This window comes from Colius striatus, chromosome 12 (assembly GCF_028858725.1).
Source record: "Colius striatus isolate bColStr4 chromosome 12, bColStr4.1.hap1, whole genome shotgun sequence".
Taxonomy (NCBI): domain Eukaryota; kingdom Metazoa; phylum Chordata; class Aves; order Coliiformes; family Coliidae; genus Colius; species Colius striatus.
Window position 1 is genome coordinate 2,859,790 of NC_084770.1, and position 22,703 is coordinate 2,882,492.

At 37.3% G+C, this 22,703-nt stretch overlaps 1 protein-coding gene across 5 annotated transcripts in view; it reads right to left on the reverse strand.

Moving 5' to 3' along the window:
• PIK3CB (phosphatidylinositol-4,5-bisphosphate 3-kinase catalytic subunit beta) overlaps positions 1-22,703 on the reverse strand; it is an 89,796-nt gene that overhangs the window by 28,365 nt on the left and 38,728 nt on the right. For 4 of the 5 annotated variants that reach the window (XM_062005987.1, XM_062005988.1, XM_062005991.1 and 1 more), the window contains 8 exons: positions 9,296-9,481; positions 8,084-8,309; positions 6,355-6,578; positions 3,596-3,778; positions 3,171-3,341; positions 2,236-2,313; positions 914-1,165; positions 248-344 (listed from right to left, as the gene is read on the reverse strand). In XM_062005987.1, the coding sequence (XP_061861971.1) occupies positions 248-344; positions 914-1,165; positions 2,236-2,313; positions 3,171-3,341; positions 3,596-3,778; positions 6,355-6,578; positions 8,084-8,309; positions 9,296-9,448 (1,384 nt within the window). In that variant the 5' untranslated portion in view covers positions 9,449-9,481. The remainder of the gene's footprint in view (positions 1-247; positions 345-913; positions 1,166-2,235; positions 2,314-3,170; positions 3,342-3,595; positions 3,779-6,354; positions 6,579-8,083; positions 8,310-9,295; positions 9,482-22,703) is intronic. The other variant, XM_062005992.1, reaches the window with a different exon arrangement.

Genomic DNA, 22,703 nt, shown 5'->3' on the forward strand with positions numbered 1-22,703 from the left:
CCATAACAGATAAAACTTTCAGAATACTCTTTCTAAACCAACTCTTGCCCTTCCTCTTTCCTAACACACAATACTTTCAGGAAAGAGATTAAGACATTATGTATTTACCCACATAAAAAATACAAGTAACAGAGAGATTATGACAGGAGAATACTCATGAATACAGTACTATATAATATTCTACTATTTGATGCTACTCTTCTTTAGTCTTAAAAGTAAAGGCCAAGTCTTAAAAGTTAAACTTTACCAGGAAACGATGACCAGCTGTGTAGTACCAGTTCTCCAGTCTTCAACTGTCCTTTATAATCAAATACCATGGTATTTACCCAGGCTACAGGATAATGCTGTTAAAGAAAACATTTTGTACATGGAAACTAAGATGCCAGTAAAGATTGCTAAGCAGCAAGCACTACAATACAAGCAAAAATGGGTGGGATTTTTTAAAGAAAACCAGCATCCTTAAGAAAAGCAATTAAATAGACATGTGTAGCTTTCAGTGTGCACTCCAGTGTCCTCAGTGCACTGAGGACAGTAAGACTTAATTTTAAGAGTGTCACTCAGCCAATGCAAAAATACAAATGTGAGCCTGGATGCTAATTCTTTCATCTTTTCCCAGTTATAACTCATCTCGAGTTCAGAACAAAACTCACCTTTCAAAATACAATTCTTTACATAGCCTTTTGCCAACTGGCTCACAACTCAAATTTTCATGCCTTTTTCAGCATCTGAGAAGTATGAAAAGCTTATTTCATACCAAGATGTGCAATTCCTAATACATATGCTCTTTTACAATGTTTGTTGGCGCTTGGTTTTTTCATTCTTGAACACTAAAGTGAGGACAAGGAAAGATTTCTGAACACCCACGTCAATTTAATTCAGAGGTACACTCAAGAAAAACAAACAAAGTAATTACCACTTTTCCTGCTTTCCTAATGGTTTGGTATTTGGAAGGATTCATTGCCTTGGTTGACTTTTTAGTTTTCATCTTATCCATCACAGCATAAACTGCAAAGCAGAGCCTTGCCATTCTTGGTAGATCACAGACGTTTATTTCAAACTCTAGTACTTCATTCCAAATGTGGTCACTTCTCCCAGATATTTCTGTGCTTACAATAGTTTTACAAAGAAGCTCTGTACCATGGAAAATACCAGCCCTAACATGAACCTGTAATAAAGAAATAAAACATTTTAAGCTTGCCACAGAACCTACAGAACTCTGCACAGAATATTATACACAACATACACATATCCATTTCATCAATGTTTCTGCCTTAACAGAAACAGAAGATAATACAACTAGCTATGTTATGTGTTAGAAAAAAGCCAACAGAATAACAGAACAAAAACAAAACCAAATAAAATAACAAATACAAGCAACATAAAAACAAAATAATACAGCAAACAAACAAAAATCTGGTTTTGCAGACCTCTGTTTCCACAGCTAAGAATATCTCAGGTAGTAAAATCTAACTATGGGTCTTTTAGTAAAACACAGCACTGCTAATACACAAGGAGGCTGTAACAATAGTTCCAAAAGAAAGAAAAATGCACTGTGTCTCCTGAATAAAGCATCAGTGGCACAAATTTCAATGGCTAACTGAAATTCTTCCTAATCTACCATAACAAAATACAGGAATTTAACGTTGCTCTTCCTCACAGGCAAGTGTCTTACAAGGTCTTTAAATAGTTGAGCAATAAATTCCCATGTGTTAACAACTTGTGGTCTGTAAAACAGTCAGTAGCTCAGTCATGTACATTTTTCCAGGAAGTAATACTTTTGTGTGTGTTCAGCATGTTTAACAAATAAAAGACACATTGTATAAAGCACACAGTCCATACTTAGACACATATAGAATATGTTCTGGACTACAAAAACACCTCATGTTCCACAGAAAAATGTTTAATATTTAATCTCTTCTGTTTGTCATGTTTACAAACAGTTTAATGTGAGTCAGTTTATTTCACATCAATACCAGGACTTGACAGATACCATTTGCAAGGAAGTTTATCCATGTGACACTGCCAGTGATTATTGCTAATGTGCTAATGCACATATCTAGCTTCAGAATATAAAGTAATACTCTAGCAATAAAGCAAGGTTTTAACCAACACTACCAATCTGACTCAGAATAACTAAAAATGCTTATGCTTTTGCTGAATGAAATCTGTATGATTTTGTGTTTGCTAAATATGGGAAAATCATCAAAATTATGAACACCAGGTATAGCTACTTACTTTGGCATTTTCTTCTGTATTTAACTTATTACCCTTTAACAGAGTAATCTTGAAAGGGTTGGCAATCCCCCATACGCTCTGAGAAAGAAAACAAAGATACAAATTCATACTTAGTCAATGTAACATATTGAGACCTATAGTATAAGCTAAGCATTTTAAGCAAAAATCACAAATACAAAGAGATGCATTTTTTAACATGTACAAATTTGAAATATTAAAAAAAGAAATTGGTTATCACAACTACAAGGGCATATAAACTGCCCTAAAGGGAAAAAAGTTACAAACCCTTCAGTGGGGTAGAGAGGGAGGAGAAATACACTGAGTACTACTTTATTGTTCATTCTGAATATATACAAGGTGTGTGATGGAGTAAAGTCTGTCCACATTTCTTAGAATGGCTACATAAATTCTAACTGTGCTGTAAAGCCAGAAGTTTGCAATAAATGAAGCACCCTGTTAAAATAAAAGTTAGATGTATGTTATGGTAAAAGTTGCCATCATTGATGTGGCAACACTATGTGAGATATGTGGGCTAACACGAGAGATCTGCAGTCAGTAGTGCCCAAGCCAGCAGAGTCTAAACCCTACACTGAAGCTGAAGAATCCACCTTCTCTGTCATGATTTCTTCAGTTGCTGTTAACATATTATTACCCAATCTTTTGGGTTATGATTAAGAGTAAAATCAATAGCTATAGAAAGGAGACAGTGGGAGGAAGAGGATGGATGAGGTGAGGGAAGGTAAGAAGTTTCCAAAAAGCCTCAAGACCTGCTATTCCTGAAGCAAAACATCTTGCAAGCAACAGGAGGTTCTGTGTAGACCCAGTGACCTACACTGGAAAATATTAGTAGCAGCACAAATTCCAGGCACTGTGATATGCACATTCCACAAGTCACTATTCCTTTCAGGCATTAGATTTCCTTCATATCAACTTACAGTTGTTGCTCTTGTTTTTTTTGGTGGCAGAGGAAGAGGAAGGTTGGATGATTTTCTGTTTATGGCAGCTTCTATGGCAATCATCTCCTGCTCACACATTTTCTTTATGGTGCAACACTCCACTAGAGTCAGCTGAGGAAGAGTTCTGTTCATCACACAGTTGCGTATATACTAAAAGCCCATGGAAAACAGTTGTTATCAGCTAGGAGACCATTTCTATTGCAACTTTCAAATCAAAGGGGGAAAAAAACCCAAAAAAGACAAAGGAAATGGTGCATATGTATTTTACTGTCGAAGGGGGCTGAGGAGGAGGAAGTGTATTAATGTTCAACATAGCTGACCATCCAATGGCACAGGAAGCAAAGTCAAACATTGGCCATAGCACCAGAGAATTGTTATGGCAATTTCCAAAGAGCTTTATGTACCTGAAACTGAATTAATGGGTGATCACCAAAAACGTACTCTAGCCTTCCACTAACTTGCAGCACATAGTCAGCAGGATCAATCTCCTCATCTTCTCTTCCATGGATAGTCAAACGTTTTCGGATTGCCAGCTCATTCAGCTTTATGGGATTCATGTTGGGAGACACTTGAAAACTAAATACATCCTAACAAAACACAAAGAGCAGTACTGAATGTCAAACTTGCCAGTCAGACATACGAGGCTTAAATCATGTCTACACAATAAAATACATAGAACTACTTAACTGTTGAAAACAGTCTATTTTACATTTAACAGTTAATGTCTACATCTTCAGTGCAAACAGTACAATAGTCACCCTAAAAGCTGCAAAATGGTCCAATTCCCAAACTTCTAGAGTATCAGAAGTACTTTTAAGAACACAGAACCTAATCTAATTGATTAGCAGTGATTTAAAGAGTTTTAGATCAGCATATTGATCCAGAAGCTTGCATTTTAGAATGAGAATGAGTGAGACAATAAATTGTTCACACATTTCAAGGTATTTAGCAGTACTAGATGTGTTAATTCCTCCTTCTTCAAGCCACTAGCAAGTTATCCTCTTTCTATGTATCACTGTACTCATAAGAAAAGTAAAAGCTTCAAGTAATAAAGCAGAAGAAACTCTTAATGTGACAACAATCTTTTATTTGAAGAAGTGCAGAAAAAAGGGGCAGCAGCTAATACCTGTAGCATTCTCCAAGAAAACTTTTAATCAAACATTTGGAAGCTGTGTATTTCCAAAGTGTTTCTCAAAAGGTAAAGCTAAAAAGTTGCTTTCAAAAAAAAAAGTTGCTTTTCATTTGAAGTTCCTAATGTCTTCTGTGAAATCTTCCATGTCCTTTAATCTACCACGTTATCCTCTGCAAAGGCTTAATTGCAAAGGTTGAGTCACTGAGTTCTGGGGTTTTGGTTTGGTTGGGTTTTTCTATTTACACACACACTCTCTTGAAGATGTAAGCATTCTAAATCCAGTTATTTACAAATGTGACCTCTTTCTCTGCCTTAAATTTGTTTGACTTGTGCTTTACTTATATAAAAGTTTACTGGTAAGAGGCCAAGCTGCCCTAATGGAAAAACTCTGTAAAATCTGGCAAAAATAATCCTGTCTTTTCCCAGCTTCTGTATGGTTCACAACAGTTTACCCCTTTCAGAAAGCTGCCAAACCATGAAGGCTTTCTTTTCCTATCATAACTAGAAGTGGATAGACAAGAAATGACATTTTTTCTTCCCAGTAAGCTGGTGCTCTGTGCTGACTGCCTTACCCCACGTTCTAGGTCTTTACATATGTCACAGAAAGGAGAATCAGTCTCTTTCTCTGGAAATAATTAGGTAACTTTGACAGCTGGTGAGCTAGACAAAAAGTACTTTAAGATTCTGTTCCCTTAATCTTGCATTCCTACTGAATGAACACGTCAATCCTCCCACCTTCCTATTCTCCTGAGAAGATTCTAGTACTTAGCACAAGTAGTAAGGTCTGGAACAAAGTTTACTACCTTAAAAAGCAGCTCAGATTTGAACTGTCCATTGCTTTGAAGGTCAGAACTGGCAGCAGAAGTATTTGAAACATTTGAAATGTCAGCAGCCTAAGCTATTATAGTGGCAGGCAACACATTCTGCATCAGCATGAACCTTTGTACTGCTTTTTTTGTATGGTTATCATATGCATATATATATATATATATATATATACACACAACATTTTAATCTAAAGCTGATAAACACTCAGATACTATCACTCCTGGACAACTGCAAGTCCTCTACTAAGCCAAAGAAGACTGGAAAATGGTTTTGTCATAAGAAACTCTATGCATCCAACATCAGCTAGTGTTACTAGTGACCAAATTTAGGACTCAACTCTGCATTTCATGTTTCCAGACTGAGATCTGATTTTACAATTTCATAGTTTTAAAGTTATGTTTAAAAAGATAGTACCAGTAATAACACAGTTTTGTAAATGAAATCAGATGAATCATTAAAAAAAACCCTGTGTCTAGTACCTGGGTCAAAATGGACATCAAATACAGCCTGATACTTTTACACATTTGATACTTTGAGCTTTCCAATACCGATCCCTCACTGCTGTCCCACAGAACACAGTGCAAAAATTAATGATGGGAATGCTGGACTCATATCATCACAACAACTGAAGCTATATCATTTTAAGTGGAAACTAAAAGGGTTCTTATTTCAAAAGCTAAAGATCTGTTCCCTGAAACCAAATGGTAAGTCTGAGCTAGTGTTTTATTAGTCTGTATGCATGTCTAGGATGGGTAATACTAATTCATCTTTTTTTTTAATGTATTGCTCAAGCTAATTAGCAAATCAACCCCAAAGATGTTAAAAAATGAATCACACAGAGTGTGTTAAATATGGTGCTTCCCAGTTCACCAGCACTCCCTGAACCTAAAACTAAACACTAGTGAAGCAACATTGTAACAGCTGGCCAAAAAAGTTCTGACAACTTGGAATTATGTTTTCTATTTAAATAGATGTGAAATAATGTAGAATATTCAAGTAGTACATTTTGACTTTAGAAGTTCAGCTCACAACTGGAGGTCCATGTCTTCAATTTCTTTCAAGAATACTGGTGAAGCAATTTGCATTTCAAAGCAAACACTATAATGTTAGTATTTTATTTCATTTACATCCTTGGTCAACTACATGCTAATTCACAGCAGGATCAAGAATAGTAATGGAAATGTGATGAACGCTTATTCCTACCTGACAGTTGTCAAAATGAACAGCCACTACTAGATTTCCACTATAGAGCTTGTCCTGGAAGCTCTCTGGGATAACAGGTTCCTGTTCTGGTGGGTAAGTGTGTTTTAACCAGTCCATCCAGGAGAGGCCCACAAGTGACTGAATCTTTTCCTCACTGATTCTCCGCATTTTTGCTCGAAAGTCTTTCACCTCAGGATCTTGTAAGGCATCAAACTCATGGAGACCTGAAAGAATTCAAGCAAGCAGAGGATACATACCTGTACAACTCCTGTCCATCTATTTACCAGCCCACTCAAACCTTTATTACCTTTAAGGCTATGTAAGTGGGTTTTTTTCAGACTTCCTATCCAAAATAGGTGCTGAAAAGTGAGCTGGGTTCTACATTGTCCTGTACATCAGTAGACTTCCAAAGTTACTCACACAATTCCTACTCAACCTAGCATCATGGCTTACTGTAAACAGCAAGAACCCATGCCTCCTTTAGGTGTTATTAAACAGAAAAGCCAACCTCACCATGATTTCAAGATACTTCAGAAAGTTTTAAGCCTGTCTTCACAAGTGCAAATGAAAAGAAAGCACAGCAAACGCATCATTAAGGGAAAGAAGTACTTTTTCTTAATACCACAGAAAGATGACATTTTCTGTTTGTTTAAGTGTCAAAAACAAAGGCAAGGGGGATCATACATAGATAAATTTTATTCTTGGAATTGCTTATAATTAAAATCTTCTACTCAGGTCAAAATGAGAGGACTGAAATTTCAACCAGCCCAATATCAGTAAAGTTCACTTTACAAAAGAGAGAATACACAGTGGAAAGTCCACACAGCTGTGATTTCTTTGGTACTTTAAGAACTATAGGGCCTGCAAGTGTTTCTTTTTTCCTTCTCTCCTGAACTTTGAAGGACATTGTCCAAATCACACAAGGCTTTTTCCTCTGTTAAGGTAAAGAATAAGAGCTGCATAAGGAAGAATCTCACACAGCTATAATAAGCAAAATATTCAGGCAAAGAATGTGGATCTCTCAGAATCTGTCAGAATATGTCTGAATGGTTAAACTGGCTGTTTCCATTGTCATTTTTAACAAATAGGCAGACAGTGTTCTACTGAAATCTAAACAAAACCTGGAGTCTTTATAAAAGAGCTAACAATGGTTCATTGTTTTAAAAAAAGAGGTATGACCTCACATGACCCTGTCAATCTTGGTTGTATAACCAAGCAGAGCACATTTAAAAGCTGAAAATTCTGAAATAACATCAAGAACAATTTACTGTGAAGCATTTAAAAATAACTTTTCATTGTTTGCTGAAAATCAGTGCCATAATTAGAGCAAAAACAAGAATCATATTGTTAATGAACTCAGAAACCACGTATAACAAAAACCGTAATAATTTCTATTTCTTTCGGTGCATCCAATTTGCTCTTTGGCTATTTATTACACTTTTCAGGGACTATGCTTTCCTTCACTCAGCAGTAGTACTACAGGATTTTCCCTCATCTAGTAAGGATAAAATTGGCTCTTGATTGATGTAGTAATACAATAAGGTGCCAAAACACAATAAAGAAAGTAGCTTTCAATGACTTTCAAATGTTTCATCTGGAGTGTTTAAACTCATTTAAATTACATCAATATTAAACTGGGAAAGGGAAATAGTTTAATTTTAAATATTAGATCCTCATACAGAACCAAGTTTACCCTCATTTAAAAAAAAATCAGATGCAATGTAATTACCTTTGCCTATAAGGACACCTATTTTGGAATCCAACTTTTCTCCTGGATCACAATTCCTTGTCACTAGTTTAAGGACAGGAAGAAAGGGTCTAACATCACAAAGTCGCCGTGTTTCATCCTCTAATTCTTCACGGACAGCAGTCTGATTCACACACGAGAACATGTAAGAGTCAATCTCCATAAGGAGATGAAAGAGTGGATAGGCGTGTGCCTGCTTCCATAACAGCTGCAAGGAAAATGAATAAATAAATGGATAGATAAATAAAACAAAGCAGGAAAGTATGTACATATCTTATGGCAGTGAAGGTAACATTAATTTCCATTTCTGCTTTGGCTCTTTTTAAGCAGTAACTTATGTGCATAAATATCCCAGGAGTAAAACCACACAGTGACAGGTACTATGAGGTGAGAGTAGGGCAGCAGCAACCCTCACCCTGATGCTCGTCCTAGGATTGACCCCTATTTGCAGTAAAGTGGCAGGATGGTGGTTGTCACTGCAGTAACAAAGCACTTACTGATTTTGGAGGCAGATGTCCTTGATATTGACCTTGATATTGAACTGTCACTCTACTCCATCCATTCCTATAGCTTCCTATCAAAATCCTTCTCCCTCAAGACACATCTAGACTTTCCTTTTCCACTAATTATTGTAATATACGGATAACAAGTTCCAACTATAGAACTGATTCCTGACTAAAAAATTACCTATTGTCTCGAAAAGCTTAAAGCAAATTTGTTTGTAAATTACTGTCAGGCCATTAAGAGATGCAAGTCACCCACAGAACACTAAATAATACTTTATGGCTAAAGTACCAGACTACAACTTAAGTAACACCAATGTATCGAATACATAAAACAACAAATCCTTAGCAGAAATCAACGATGGGAGTAAAAAGAGCTCTCTCAAACTGAAAACTATTCAAATCTATATCTCTGAGAATATTTTTGTCCTAATTTTTAATGTTTACATTTTACAGATTGGTTTCTGAAACTTACATGGAAACAGGAACAAGAAGATCAATGATGCAATGGCAAAAACCTCAACTAATTGAAGCTTAACTGAACTATTTTTGCCCAACTGAACATACCTGCATATATTTCATAATTTAAACACTGAATTCTGCCTTCCAGAAGTGTATTCCAGTACATTTTGCCTAGCTGAGTGAAAGCTGAGTAAGTTAACTTCTAAGTTCATTGACCACTTGTTCTTACCTGTTTAATATGAGATATGGTGGCATCTCGAGGGACATCCAGATTGATGTAGATACCAGTGGGCAACAGGAAATCCACAGATATTGAGCCATCAGCACCAATCTGTGAATCCACTGCCCAGATGTCAAGGCTGTCTGTCATGGTAGGAGGCATTATGGAATCTCAATAATATTATAACCACATGGCCTTAGGGGGAGAAAAGAAGATTCAGTATATTTAACCTTCTATAATTAGACACACATTTTAAAGCCTTTGGAAAGTTTACATAAGCCTGCTTGTACAGTTCAGCTTGCAAGTCTGGGGTCTCAAATGCCAGTATTGCAAACACATAAGTATAGTTTTACTCATTAATTCCATTTAGTATAATAAAAGCACTTACCTGGTAAAGCATCACTGTTGAGATGTTTATATCATTAAGACAAAGTAATAAGCTAATTCATTGGAGGTTAACTAAAACAAAGGTTGAAATTGATTGTAGATGTTCCCTAAAACTCTTTATCTGAATAAAGTACAGTTAAAGCAAATGTCCTAGACTAAGCATGGCATATTTAATGTGAAAACACACAATCAATTTCATAACTTTAGGATCTTTAGCAAATTTCCTGTTAATTGTCCACAAATGCAATCAGAGTGTCACTCCAACTTGAAAATCTATCCTAAGAGCAGGAAAATCACCTTCAACTCTATTAGAAAGTGGCATTTTCCTTTAAAGGCATTTATCTCAATTTGCTTTCACCCTTAAAGAAATATCACCTCCTATGATTTCAATCCACTGCATAAACTACATCTGCTGCAGGTAGGGGGAAACCTTTGTGTGATTTACTCCAGCTCACTACACTGGCTTCCTGATTACTTCTCCTTCATATTTCAATATGTTTTTGTTTATTCTTAATGCTACAATTACTTCTGACCTTTCAAGTCCTATCTTTTGTTTACCACACTCTAAAGATGTGGTTTCTGTTCAGTCACCTTCCTCTTCATCCAGACAAGGCTGACAAAGGGATGTGAAGTATTGTAAAACATTACTCCAACAAAGACAATTTATCTCTACATCTTTCTAATTCTTGTTGGACATCACCAGATGTGGGAAATCCCCATGTGTAGAAAAGTAAGCCTGAACATGCAATTCCACTACTATTACCTCTTCCACTACTATTATTTTATACTACTTTTATCACTCCTTCTCTTCTCTTCTTTTCTTGGTTCCTTCCCTGCTCTGAAATCAGGTCTGTCCCCTATTACAGCACCAGCAGAAAAAGCAGGATGGAACCAACACACTGTGCTGCTGTTCTTTACATGTCACAGAGTTGAAACAAGTTGAAACAAGCTCATCACCAAATGAGAAGAAAAAAGGAAATAATTCTCCTTCTGAAACACAGTCAGTAACATTGACTGCATTGCTAGAAAGCCTGTTTGACACACAGTATTTCCCCCTTTGTTAAGACACTATACAAAATCCATTGTTAAAAGGTAATCCTTACACATGGTGCTAAACAAAGGCATTCCTAGACATAGCACAAGATTGCTGCAATTGGTCGTCTCATTTCATTACAGATGATTACCATGCTGTGCAAACTATACATGTATCTATTAATATAGCTTTTCAATCCCAAAGCACCCTATCACTATTTTACCCTAAAATGAGCAATGAAGAAATCTTTTTACACAATAGTTGAACTTGCCACAGAGCTCCATGAGATCAGCTACATCATAACAAAGGTGTTTCATTCCCCTCCCTCTCCAGCTTATCTTTTTTCTTTATAAAACAGTTTAGTGTAGGAAAAGTCACACCATCAGCTACTTAATCCAAGCTTTGCAATATGCAGGAGTTAATGTTTCATGTATACTCCTATTTCACAGACATTTATCCACAAAATCGGTAGTTTTTTTAATGAAACAATTATTTGTCATATGGATCATTGTCCTCTACTGTCAATAGAAATGCACAAGTAGTACTTCAGACAGTCTCTTTGTAATCCCTTGCTTCATACACGCAGCTTGCAATGAAATAAATAAGCAAGTAAGCACAGAGGAAAGCTGAATGTCCCCACAATGGATAACAGAACACGATAGCAGCACAAAAATAAAATGCTAGAAGGCATAACTGTTCATTGACAAACAATCTATTAATATTTTATATATATTATAAAGCACTGTTCAGTGCTAACTTTTACTGATCACCACTGTTAAACAAGTAGTACCATTTAAACCACCACTTTAAAATATTCACAGTCCACCTCTACCATCAGTACTGGTTTATCTCCTTGCTGTTACCATAAATTTAAAATGCTATTACATATCCCATTACCTGGACACCACAAAATATAGTTAGAAAGTTCTTGTAAGATATTGTTTATAATCACAGAGTTCCAACACAAGCCAACAGAATCCTTTAAAATTCTGCTTCCATTTTCAATTAAAGAGTGATCATCATGCCAATCTGAGCATGCTGGAAAGCATTCGTGTTTTCAGGCACTTTACCTAATATTTCCTTCCTCAAGGAAAGAGGTTAGTGTCTTTTACAGTCAGCACCCAGTTTCCACTAGTAGCTGACATCACAACCAAGAGAGAACAAGTATTTATACTGAGAATAAACGGTTGCCAGCATAAAGACGTTTGTGAGAATGAGTCACGGGCCAAACTGTAAGATGTGTGATGTCAACATCACATTTAGTAACTGAAACAAAGGCAGAAAGCCATCTGAATCAGGAGCAATAACACCAGAGATATTTTAAACAACTTCCAGCTAAAGGAAAAAATCAACAATAACAACAATAAGCTATTTCAGCCTGTTCACCTTATCCTTGCTTACTCTCACAGTGAAACAACATCTCATCCAAAAGGAGGAAATTAATCTTGGCTACTCAAGCATCTAATCAATGATTATTTGAACTTAATAGGAGTAAAGCCCAATACTAAATGCTTTTCTGAGTCATGGGTACATAGTACAGATAGAGAGCAATCAAACCTTCCCATGTAAAGTGTAAGTTTCCTGTAAATTTTGATCCATACATTTCAGGTTCATATATTCAGATTCATAACACAGCCTCAAAAGTTCTTCAATTTCTGTTTTAATATACTGGCAGTTCTTAAAGAGTTGCTTAGAATAATGAAAAGAAATGGAACACAGATGAGCAGAATGTCTGCAGAAAAAGAGAAAGAAAATGTAACACGCATCTTTGTGTTTACTTATTTAATGTACACAAACCAGAAGCCCTACAACAAGATTTCTCAAACCAGGACAACTGCCTGCAATTTTTCTGTCTATAAATCTGTAGATCTGGTACATGCAGCAAGCATTAGGACAGAAGTGGACAACTCCACTACAAGTTGTCACCCCATCATCTAATCAAAGAAACTACTAGGAAAGGAAAAAAAGTAAAAAGATCCCCAAATAAACAAAAGGGCAGGATGCTTCTTGATTCCTAAAAGGGTTTCAGGAGGATGACAGTCAAACATAAGCTATATTTCTTTTTCTGTGAATTGGAATGCACTCTTTTTTTCCCAACCAAAACATGGAACTAGAACCATGAGTGTATCAGCTATACAGTGCAGGTAAAAAAATCAGTCCATAAAAACAAATTGGGCAACATTTCCAGCAAGTGTTTGTCACCAGCAGAACCCACTGGAACATTATACATTACCAACTAACAAAAGCCAGGCATCCAGAACATCCCTAACAAGACTTATCTCGTAGGCTAAAGGATCGGCAGTGTTTCAGAAGCCGTGGTTGCAAGTTGGGGTTGTGTTCCCTTACTAAGCCATTTGCTCAGAAGTTAATCCCATTTTGCTGAAAAGGCAAGCAAGACCAGTTTGTGGCAAACTCAATTCCATCGTGACTACTTCATGACAAGACAGCACTGAGAGTCCAGGACCACTCAGTTGCAAAAGCTTCACTGCTGTAAGAGCTGGTGAACTCAGTTGTACATGTGTCAAGTAGTTAACTTGTTCTAAAGGAATCAATCCAAGAGGAGTAGCATGCAAACATCTGACATAAAAACAGTGCTAAACAAGAAAATATGAAAGACAAAGAGATTTCATAAGGTTATTCTGAAACAAATTGCTCAATAAAAGCATGCTCAGAGAGAGTGAGCCTGTCTGGAGGAACTGCAAAACATTAGACACGGAGTAACACTGCAATCAACTTTCCTTCAGAAATAATTCACCTGTGTCAGCTCAGTTCTTCTAAAACCTACATTTTGAAGAATGCACCAACCAAAATTTCACATTATATTATTAAGTTGGAAACTGTCCTTTACTTGTGAACTCACCACAAATTCCCCAGCATCCTTTGAGGTCTATTTTCTGTTAGCAAAAGAACACCAATATAAAATCATGCAACATTCAACCTACTATCCTGAAGCAAGATCAAAAAGAATACTACTAAAAGAAGCTGCAAAGATGCTGGTAAATATAAACACACACATAACACAGTATTAGAGGGAAATGCTGATACTCTATTACCCCTCTCAGTTTTCCTGGGCTGCCCTGTAGCATCAAGAGAATCTGGTCTTCAGACAATTCTTTAGAGGAGATATTGCACATTTTAAATGTCACCTACCCCTGAAATGTAGTCACACAGGATAAAGTAAGTATGCTATCCCAAATAGATGACAAAAAGGCCAGGGGGGTGGGGGCGTGGGTGTTGCAAATCCATATAAAAAAGTCTGTTTCCTTAATAAGTTTCTTTTACACCACCTGTTTCAAACAAGGATGGGCACTACAGCACTTCATGTTAAATACAATCGTGGATTGATTTTGCTTTTCACTAAAAACACGAATATTTACATAAAGGATAAATATCAGAAACTAACTTGTTTTGATTATGCAAAAAAACTAAGAGCACTCTGCTTATCCAGATTTCTGCTTTATATAATAAGCTATTACAGCTTCAAATACCACATTCAAGAGGAGCATTGCTGTGATCAATACAGCTTTTTATCTACTGCTTGCTGTGTCATGTGGCAAAGGGCTACAAGAAAAAAAATCTTGCAGCAGTGGAAACAGTTGAAAAGGGCCACCCTATCCAGACACACAAGAACTGTGTTTAAACAATATCTTACTGTCCAGAAGAGACTAAATGACAATCTGACCACAGTAATTTTCTAGAAAACAGCACCAGCATGTCACACAGTCTAAGTAGGAGAAACACTAAGCACTGACACAATATACTCATTGTAATCATTTTTCTAACTACGCAAACATCGAGTACTATAAAGAGATGAACAAGCTACAAAGGAAATATTTGAGAACAAATGAGATAAAAGAATCCAGCAGCAAAGATAGAAAAGGAGCCAGAACATGCAGGAAAGTTTATGTCCTATGAAACTTAAGAGGGTACTTAAAGAGAAAAACCTGATTAAAGGAAGAATTCTTCCTTCTTTATATTGGAAAGAATTGCAATTTCTTCTGATGACGCAAGTTAAATATGTGACTTAGATGAGTGTGCCAGGTCATGGCTAGGCAGAGATACATCCTCTTCTGTTCATAACAACTTCCCAGGTGAGGCTGTCACAGCCTATGAGCTTACAGGTCCAAGACAGCTGCTCTGCAGTTAATACACTGGCAGCAGTTCCAGGGGGCTATGTGGCACTTCCATCTTGCTGACTTCCACTGTGTTTATACTGACTGCAACACGACCGCTTGAGGCACTGGCTTGACTCTCACAAGTCACTTTGTTTCCTGCAGTTTCACCTTAGGTGGAGAACTCTTCAAGGGCAGTCTACAGTCAGAAGTACCACTGTTATGTTTTTCCTCTTTCCTGGATGTCTCCCACCTTCCACACAATGGAAAAATGATACAAACAAACATTACTGGTTTTCCATCAACTCTGGAAATGATGTGCCCCACCCTGTAAGAAGTCAGGCACTGTATCTGAAGCAAGGCTGGGTGAGAACACTGTCTTTACCCTCCAGCAGCAACCACAGGGATGAAATTAGATGTGGCATGGAATTGTAACCTAGTTTTTGCTCAGAGGTTTAACACGACACGAGAAAGCCCCTGTACTACTACGAACTGCATTTTCTGTTCACTAGACCTCACAGTTCACACAGGATCAACAGTAACCCTCTTTTAAAGATAGATCTTAATGCACAAAGTTTATTCTGTATGTAATTTCATACCATGCCACTGAAATTCCTAATTTGCCCTAAAGAATGATCTCACTCAAGGTGCTTGCCTTCTACTGCTTCATAGGTGAATTTCAATCTACACTGCTTACAAACTTAAAAAGTAAATACAACAAATGCCTAAATCAGCAAAGCCATGACTTTTCCACTCCAGCAATATCTTGTTTATACCAAAGATTTTAAGAATTCAAGATGTCCACAGTGTAGCCTGGGAAGTTATTTTTAAAGATCATGTGGTACTATAAATACTTCCCAGCCATTGAGTTCAACTGCCACATGACCTGGCCCTATGGAATGGAAAATGAAGTGTCCATTTCGTCAAGATTCCTCTGGAAATCAGAATAAAAATATCTCCATCTAGTTTCCAATAAATATCTATATATAGAAAACACAAAAGGCTTATTTGAATGTAATTCCTTCACAGTGCTCAGACTGGCACCAAGAGTGGTCTCTCAGCTATTCAAGTCAAGATTCTTCTCAAGAAATAAAGCTAATCTTCCACAAAGAGAATTTAATTAGTTTTTCTTCCGTGGTCCCTGGTTACTTAAACTGTTCATCTTCTGTAGCTTTAGTCCTCTGCTGTACCCAAAGCATGGCACATTGAGTTTTAAAAAGTGAAGCTGGGATTTTAAAACCACAATGAATGACATTCCTACTTTGATGTTATTGCTTCTCAAGAAAAGTGGCCCAGTTTTCAAGAAGTGCTGAGCACCTGAATTTACAATTGACTTCAACAGGACTTATGAGATATGAAAAAAATGTAAACATGTTAACTGGTTTCAAATTAAAATTTAGTTTCATTTTAAGCAAGTTGATCTGAATAGATGGTTAGAATAGATTACCTCTGGTCATCTCTTATGGAAGTGATTTGTTGATTCAATGAAAGTATAATTTTAACACTAACTGCAAATGAGATTATTGGCTTCAGGAAACTTTTCCTGCAAAACAAATCTACAGGCAGAGAATAACCCTATTAAAATGGTATTCCAGACCCAAAAGATTTATCGGAAACGATTGGAATAATGAGAATAAAAGGAAATTCATACTCCTCATTACCTTCTACTCAGGCAAGTAAACACAGTTCCTCCTTCCTTCAAAGATTATTCATGATGAACCAAATGAATGAAACTTAAGTCTCAGGCTTTTAACAGACTCCAGAAAGTTCACAAGCCCCACACCATCATTCATAATGAACACTAAGTACAAGAGTAATATAACAGCTCATTCATGACTATTCTCTTGAAATCATCATAATGATACACTAAAATGTCTATAAAAGTAATAAGTTTCAGGCTGTCTCTTTGTATTGTACAGTTAAAGTGAGTTGCAGGGAGAAGAAAAATTCCTTTCACATTTAAATATTTGACATGGTTTGACCTGGAGCCATTTCTGGCAATGGGACAGGGGGTGTAAAGGTGGCTCCTGTAAGAAGTTGCTCAAAACTCTCCCCAGCTCTGAGTCAGACCCACTGCTGGGGCTGAGCCAGTTGGGCACCTCCATGATCACTTGGAAGAATACAATGAGTATTCCCCTGAGAAGAGCCAAGTGGCAGAGACTGATCAATCACCCCTTCCCTACCTACCCTGAGCTGTTGAGGGGGGAGGATGTAGAGATATTAGGAGCAGTGAGCTGGGCCTGGAAAGAGAGGAGGTCTTAAAGTGCTGGTTTTATTTTTCTCATCATCCTGCCCTGTTTTTGCTTTTTGTTCTGTCTAGTTTCTAGTAGGTAGTACAATAAACTTTCCTTGCTTCCCTCTCTGAGCAGTAGAGTCTATTTTGCCCAGAACTGGAACTGGCAGTGAGTTCTCCCTGCCCTTGCCTCAATCCACAACATCCTTGATTATCCTTCTTTTGTCCCATTTCGCTATCCGAGGGTGGGGGTGGATGGGGGGCACCAAGCAAGAGACTGTCATGGTGCTTCTTTGCTGGCTGGGCAACACCATGACAATACTACTGCCTGAAAATGTCATTTTTTTTGCTTTTGTATTTGCTTTTGCATTTGATAACTGGATTGCATTGAAGCTGGGGCCATCCAGATAAAACATCCTCTTTTGGCTCACTGGAATCCAGGTCTGTACAATCAATATGGCAGAAAATAGCAGATTAGAAAAGCATTGTCATAAAACCAACAGTTCATTTCACACCTTGACAACCTTTCCACAGAGTTAGGGAGACAAAGTGGGAGAAATAGCTGGGAACATATCTGGTACATTCATCTTTGGGAAAATTTGTAAACAGCTCTCTTAGGTATTTTGTTAAGTTTGAAATTGCAGCAGGCAGGGAGGGACCTGTCACAAAGACCAATGCATTCTGTCTAACATGCTCCAGGATAGTAAGATGAGACTGAAGTACTGGGACAAGATTAGTTCTCATCAGTTCACAACCTAGGTAATTTGTTTTTGATAATCCAGATCACTCTAGATATTATTATGTACAGATATTATGTACATGGGAAAGGTTAGCATGAAATGTTCCAATATGTTGATTTCTAGTATTAGAAAAAGATTCTACTAAACATTTAAACGATGGGATGCTCACGTGGATATTTTAAACAAACCAAACAAAAAGTCATGCTTAACAAAAAGGGTTAATAGAGCTGGCACATAGGCAGAAAAAGAACTGGACAGTCAGACTGAAGGGAAAAGGAAAGAACTTAACTCAGCATAAAGGTGCCATTTTAACACAGGAAAGTCCATTTCCTACAAAGCCACATAATTGCTTGTGCCAGCAAAGCAAAGATGTAAGCAGAAGCAAGATGAGTGGTGGAAGAAGAGTGACAGATTCTTCCAGCCCCAGGGCTTGCTTGCCACTTGAAAGTTCTTAAACTCATGTTTTACAAAATGTAGGTAAAATGACAGCCTAAAGGTCTGGCTTTTATAAAACAGCTCAAGCTGTTATTCAAAAGATTACATAATGTGTCTGTCATGAAGCTGAAGAGAGGCACTAATAATGTGGAGTTGTTTTTCACTGATTTAAGTACACTGTATGGTCCCTGTCCCCCCGTTGCTAAACAAGAATTGCACAAGAATTCTTAATAGTCTAACAGAAAACTAGGAAACATTAAATCAGTATTAGTTCTGCTCTCTGACATTTTCTGGCCTGTTCTACCACTCAGAGTAATTACTTGTTCCTCTATAAATACAGTGGAAATAAGGAGTAAATATTCCACTTACAAGACATCTAAATATATAAATGCTTAATACTTCTTCTTTTGAATTGTACAAATGAATCTAAACCATAAAATTTCATCAGCAGTCAATTGTTTCCTTCAGCTATTAAAATGTTACATCTCTAAATTACGAGCCAGATGACTTTCTACTATAAAATGTTAAGGCCAGAAATTGAGGTTTTCCTATATATAGACAGCTGTTCACACAGTGACTAAAAGACTCACTTTTCAATTATTTTTGATACTTCAATCAAAACCTCTAGGAAAGAGGGTTATTCTCTAGTAGACAGATAGCATGCATCTAAAAAGAGAGGCAAAAAAGTGAAATAATTAAAAGCAGTGGAAAACTAATTAGGAGTGAAATTTTCTCCTAAAAGGAGGGCACACAGACCAAATCACAGACCTATCACATCATCAGACTGTGCTTAAGTCTCATATACAGAGATGCCACAGATCCTAAAAGTTAGAAAGATGCTCTTCAAGGAAACAATGAAAGAAAGTTACATGCTTCATCAGACATGACATTCTTCCTGACTGGGTCAGCTTCTTAAACAGAGCAATCTGTTCTGGATTTTAGCAGTTTTCTTCCAGCATCAGCTTAAATGTCACCCACTACACAGACTTAAGAGGTGGCAGCTCACAGCTGTTTGTTGTATGAACAGGACTGTTCAATGCTGAAATAAGTATGGGAAAAAATCCAACTACTTAGCTCTCATGTAAATATTTAGATGTATTTTATGCATCTTTTTCATGACATTTATAAAGACAATTTGAAACATAATGCCATTTGGTAGGAAAGAGTAATCCTAAAAATCACACACCATCTTTGTGTTCTGTTATTTTTGTCATAAAGTTAATGGTAATAACATCATAAGGCCCAAAAATCATTACAATCATCCAAGAATCACAAACTAATTCAAGGTTGGAAAGGACCTTCGAGTCATCTAGTCCCAATATTAGTTTAAAGACTGAAGTTCCAGTGTGTTGCTTAGGAGTTTCCACAGTTAATTTTGGAAGTCTCCATGGATGAAGGCTCCACAGTTCCCATTACTATCTAGGAACAAAGGACCACAATGAGTCATAAGTACTAAAGGCCTTGGGAACCCCCTAAGGACAGGGAGAGCTCACTTGCCACTATGGTCCCCAGCAGGACACAAGATTGCTTGACTTGGAGAAGAAAATGAAACTTTATTTAAACAACCATCAACAACCTTATAACAAACAGAAATACCCAACTGAAAGCAATACAGAGTAGGGAGATAATGCAAAGTGCAACCAACTCCTTTAAGACCATCTTCCCAGCAATTCATCCTGAGGGCTGCAGCTTGTCTTCATTTCCTCTAGGTCAGGGTCTGCAACAATCACCCTTCAGGCATGTGGTTCTTCCTAGAGCTGCTAGCAACTATTAGTCCTGCCATTGCCCTCCATGGGTTGCAGATGGACAGCTGCACTCCCACTGTGAGCTGCAGGGGGGTTTCTGGTCTGGCACTGTTCCTTCTTTCCTGCAGGATCCATGTGGTTGCCTCCATCTCACCCTAATCTTCCACCTCCTTTCATGCACTACAGGTTCCTTTTCCTAAACAGTGATGGTAGAGGCACTAGATTGGCCAGAGGTGGGTTCAAAACTCAGGGATAGGGAATGTTTCAAGAACTGTTTACAGGTGCAGCATCGCAGTCCCCTCACTCCATTACCACATAAATGCAACTCCATATAAACCCATCACACTAACCCAACTCCAGTGAGAAGCAACCCTCACACTGATTTTTTTTTTTCCCTTATGTTCAACTGGAACTTCTTTTGTTGCAAGCTGGCATTCTACCATTTGCATTCTGTCTTTCCCTCTACCTCTCAGATATCTGGCCACATCTTCTCTATAATCCTCCTTCAGGCAGTGGAAAACTCCCATAAAGATTCTTCTTATCTTGTCTTCTCCAAACAAAGGTTATGCACACTCCCACCTTGAATCTCATATGCTGCAGACTCCAATCACCTCAGCAGCAACCCTTCACTGGACTCTCCAGTTTGTAAACATCAATCCTATTCTTGAGGGTCCACAACAGGACAGGGTGTTCTGGGTGCAGCTTCAGAGGTGCTGAGTAGAGGGGAATAACCAATTCCCTTGCTGTGCTGGCTGCACTCCCAGAGGCAGCCCACTCTGGGGTCAGTCTCCCCCATCACAAGTGCGCATTGCTGACTCGTGCTGGCCCACTGACTGCCAGGAATCTGCACCCTTAGGAGGCTCAGCAGTCCCTCTTGGCCTCTCTGCTGTGTGGTTGCTATTTCCCAGCTCCCAGATTCAGCATCTGCTTTTAAGATTTCATGAAAATGTCACCTGTTTTTTTTTCTGTGAATATAGACATTGCTCAGACTTTGTTTAAATTACTAGAAACATTAAAATAGAGAAATACATTGGAGTGATTGAAATCTCTACAAGACTACACACATCACTAAATCAAAACAAACAAAAAAAAGGGTTGAAAAATATTTCCCCAAAAAGGACAAATTAGAATCAATTTTAGGTTCTAACACCTGAATTCTCCAATTTCATTAACAGTTTTTTAAAAGAGGAGGGTGTGAGAAACACAAATTTACTGGCTACTAAACACATGAGCAAGTTTTGTGCCCGACATAAATCTGTACACAATCACTTAAAATTACTAAAGTTATCTCCAGTGGACAGTTTTCATTTCATTTGTTCAGAGAGCTCAGTTTCAGCTTTATTGCCTGTCTGTTTCAATAACTTCATTACCAGAGTCAAGAATTAACTTGTCAAATTAAACGTGTGAGCAGCAAATATTATTTCATTTGAACATTGTGATAGGTGCCTATATTTCTATGTTGTCTAGTAAGTCAGTAAAAGACAAATAACTTCATACAACATGGTTTTTCAAAAAATTCAGAGGTCAGAAGTCAAGTGTCAGGTGCCACAAGAACCTTTTGTGAGTACATTTAGGGGTGACTTCACATGTTGCTCAATTCACATATCAGGAACTGATACAAATTTGCATGTGTTGACTTAAAATTGTAGCATCTGCTTCAAGTACTTAGGGAAAGGGAACTACCACAGTTACCAACCTCTAAATCCAACCTTAACTGAAAGTTTACAGTCATTTATTTCCTGCCTTTAAAAAAAAAGTTATCAACCCAAACTTGTTATTCTGACAGTTAAAAAAGCTTCGGAGAAAATACAAAGTAGGAAAAGATGAGCTTGCTTGACTAGGCTTCACATTTTCTACCCAAATTATGACACCATGTACACATCCCTTTTGAAAAGAGAAGCTAATAAGACTCATTTCCTCTTGGCAATAAAGCAATAAGTTTGTTTTAAACCAAAACCATTTTCTGCTTCCTTTTAGTTTTAATGGCCACACACTTTTCATTGCTAACTGTGCATTCAAGTGCATTTCCAATTACTCCTGCAGAATTGCATTCACATGTCACATAGCATGAGTAAAACTTGCATTAGGCAGAAAATCATGAGGATTTTTCCCAGCTTCTAATCTCTACAAGAATATTTTTAAACATCTTACAATCTAATGCAAACAAGGTGACAGAAAAGTGATTAAATTTCCCATCACAAGCAAGAGAAGCCCACAGAAATTAAGAATTATTCTGTATCAGTACAGAAATGTCTATGTATTTAGTTCCAAAAGGTACAAACCACAGTCCAGGAGTTAAGGTACCTTCTTTTATCATAAATGAGACACATCATCTCAGTCTAGAACTCCCAAAGGTTATCAACAAAAAGACATATCTGAGATCTGTAAGTTTAAGATTTATACTAGTTTGGTCAATGGTGGAATTCAAATACAAAACAAATATTAAAATATTGACAATAAAAATATCAAAGTCACACAGGAAGAGCTAGAAGTGGACAGCTACAGCCAAAGAAGCAATTATACTTTCAAATTGCCTGGAAGGTACAAGCTGGGCTTTAATTTTCACCAGCAGATCAGGGGTTCTGTGCAATTACATCTATACTAGGCCACTCCCTGCTCACTACTATACCCAAAATATCTAAGAGCCAAGAGAAAAATCTGAAGTCCACCTAAATGTCAAAATATATAATTGCTTCCAAGGTGGGAGATGCTTGAATAAGAGCTGAAAAGTA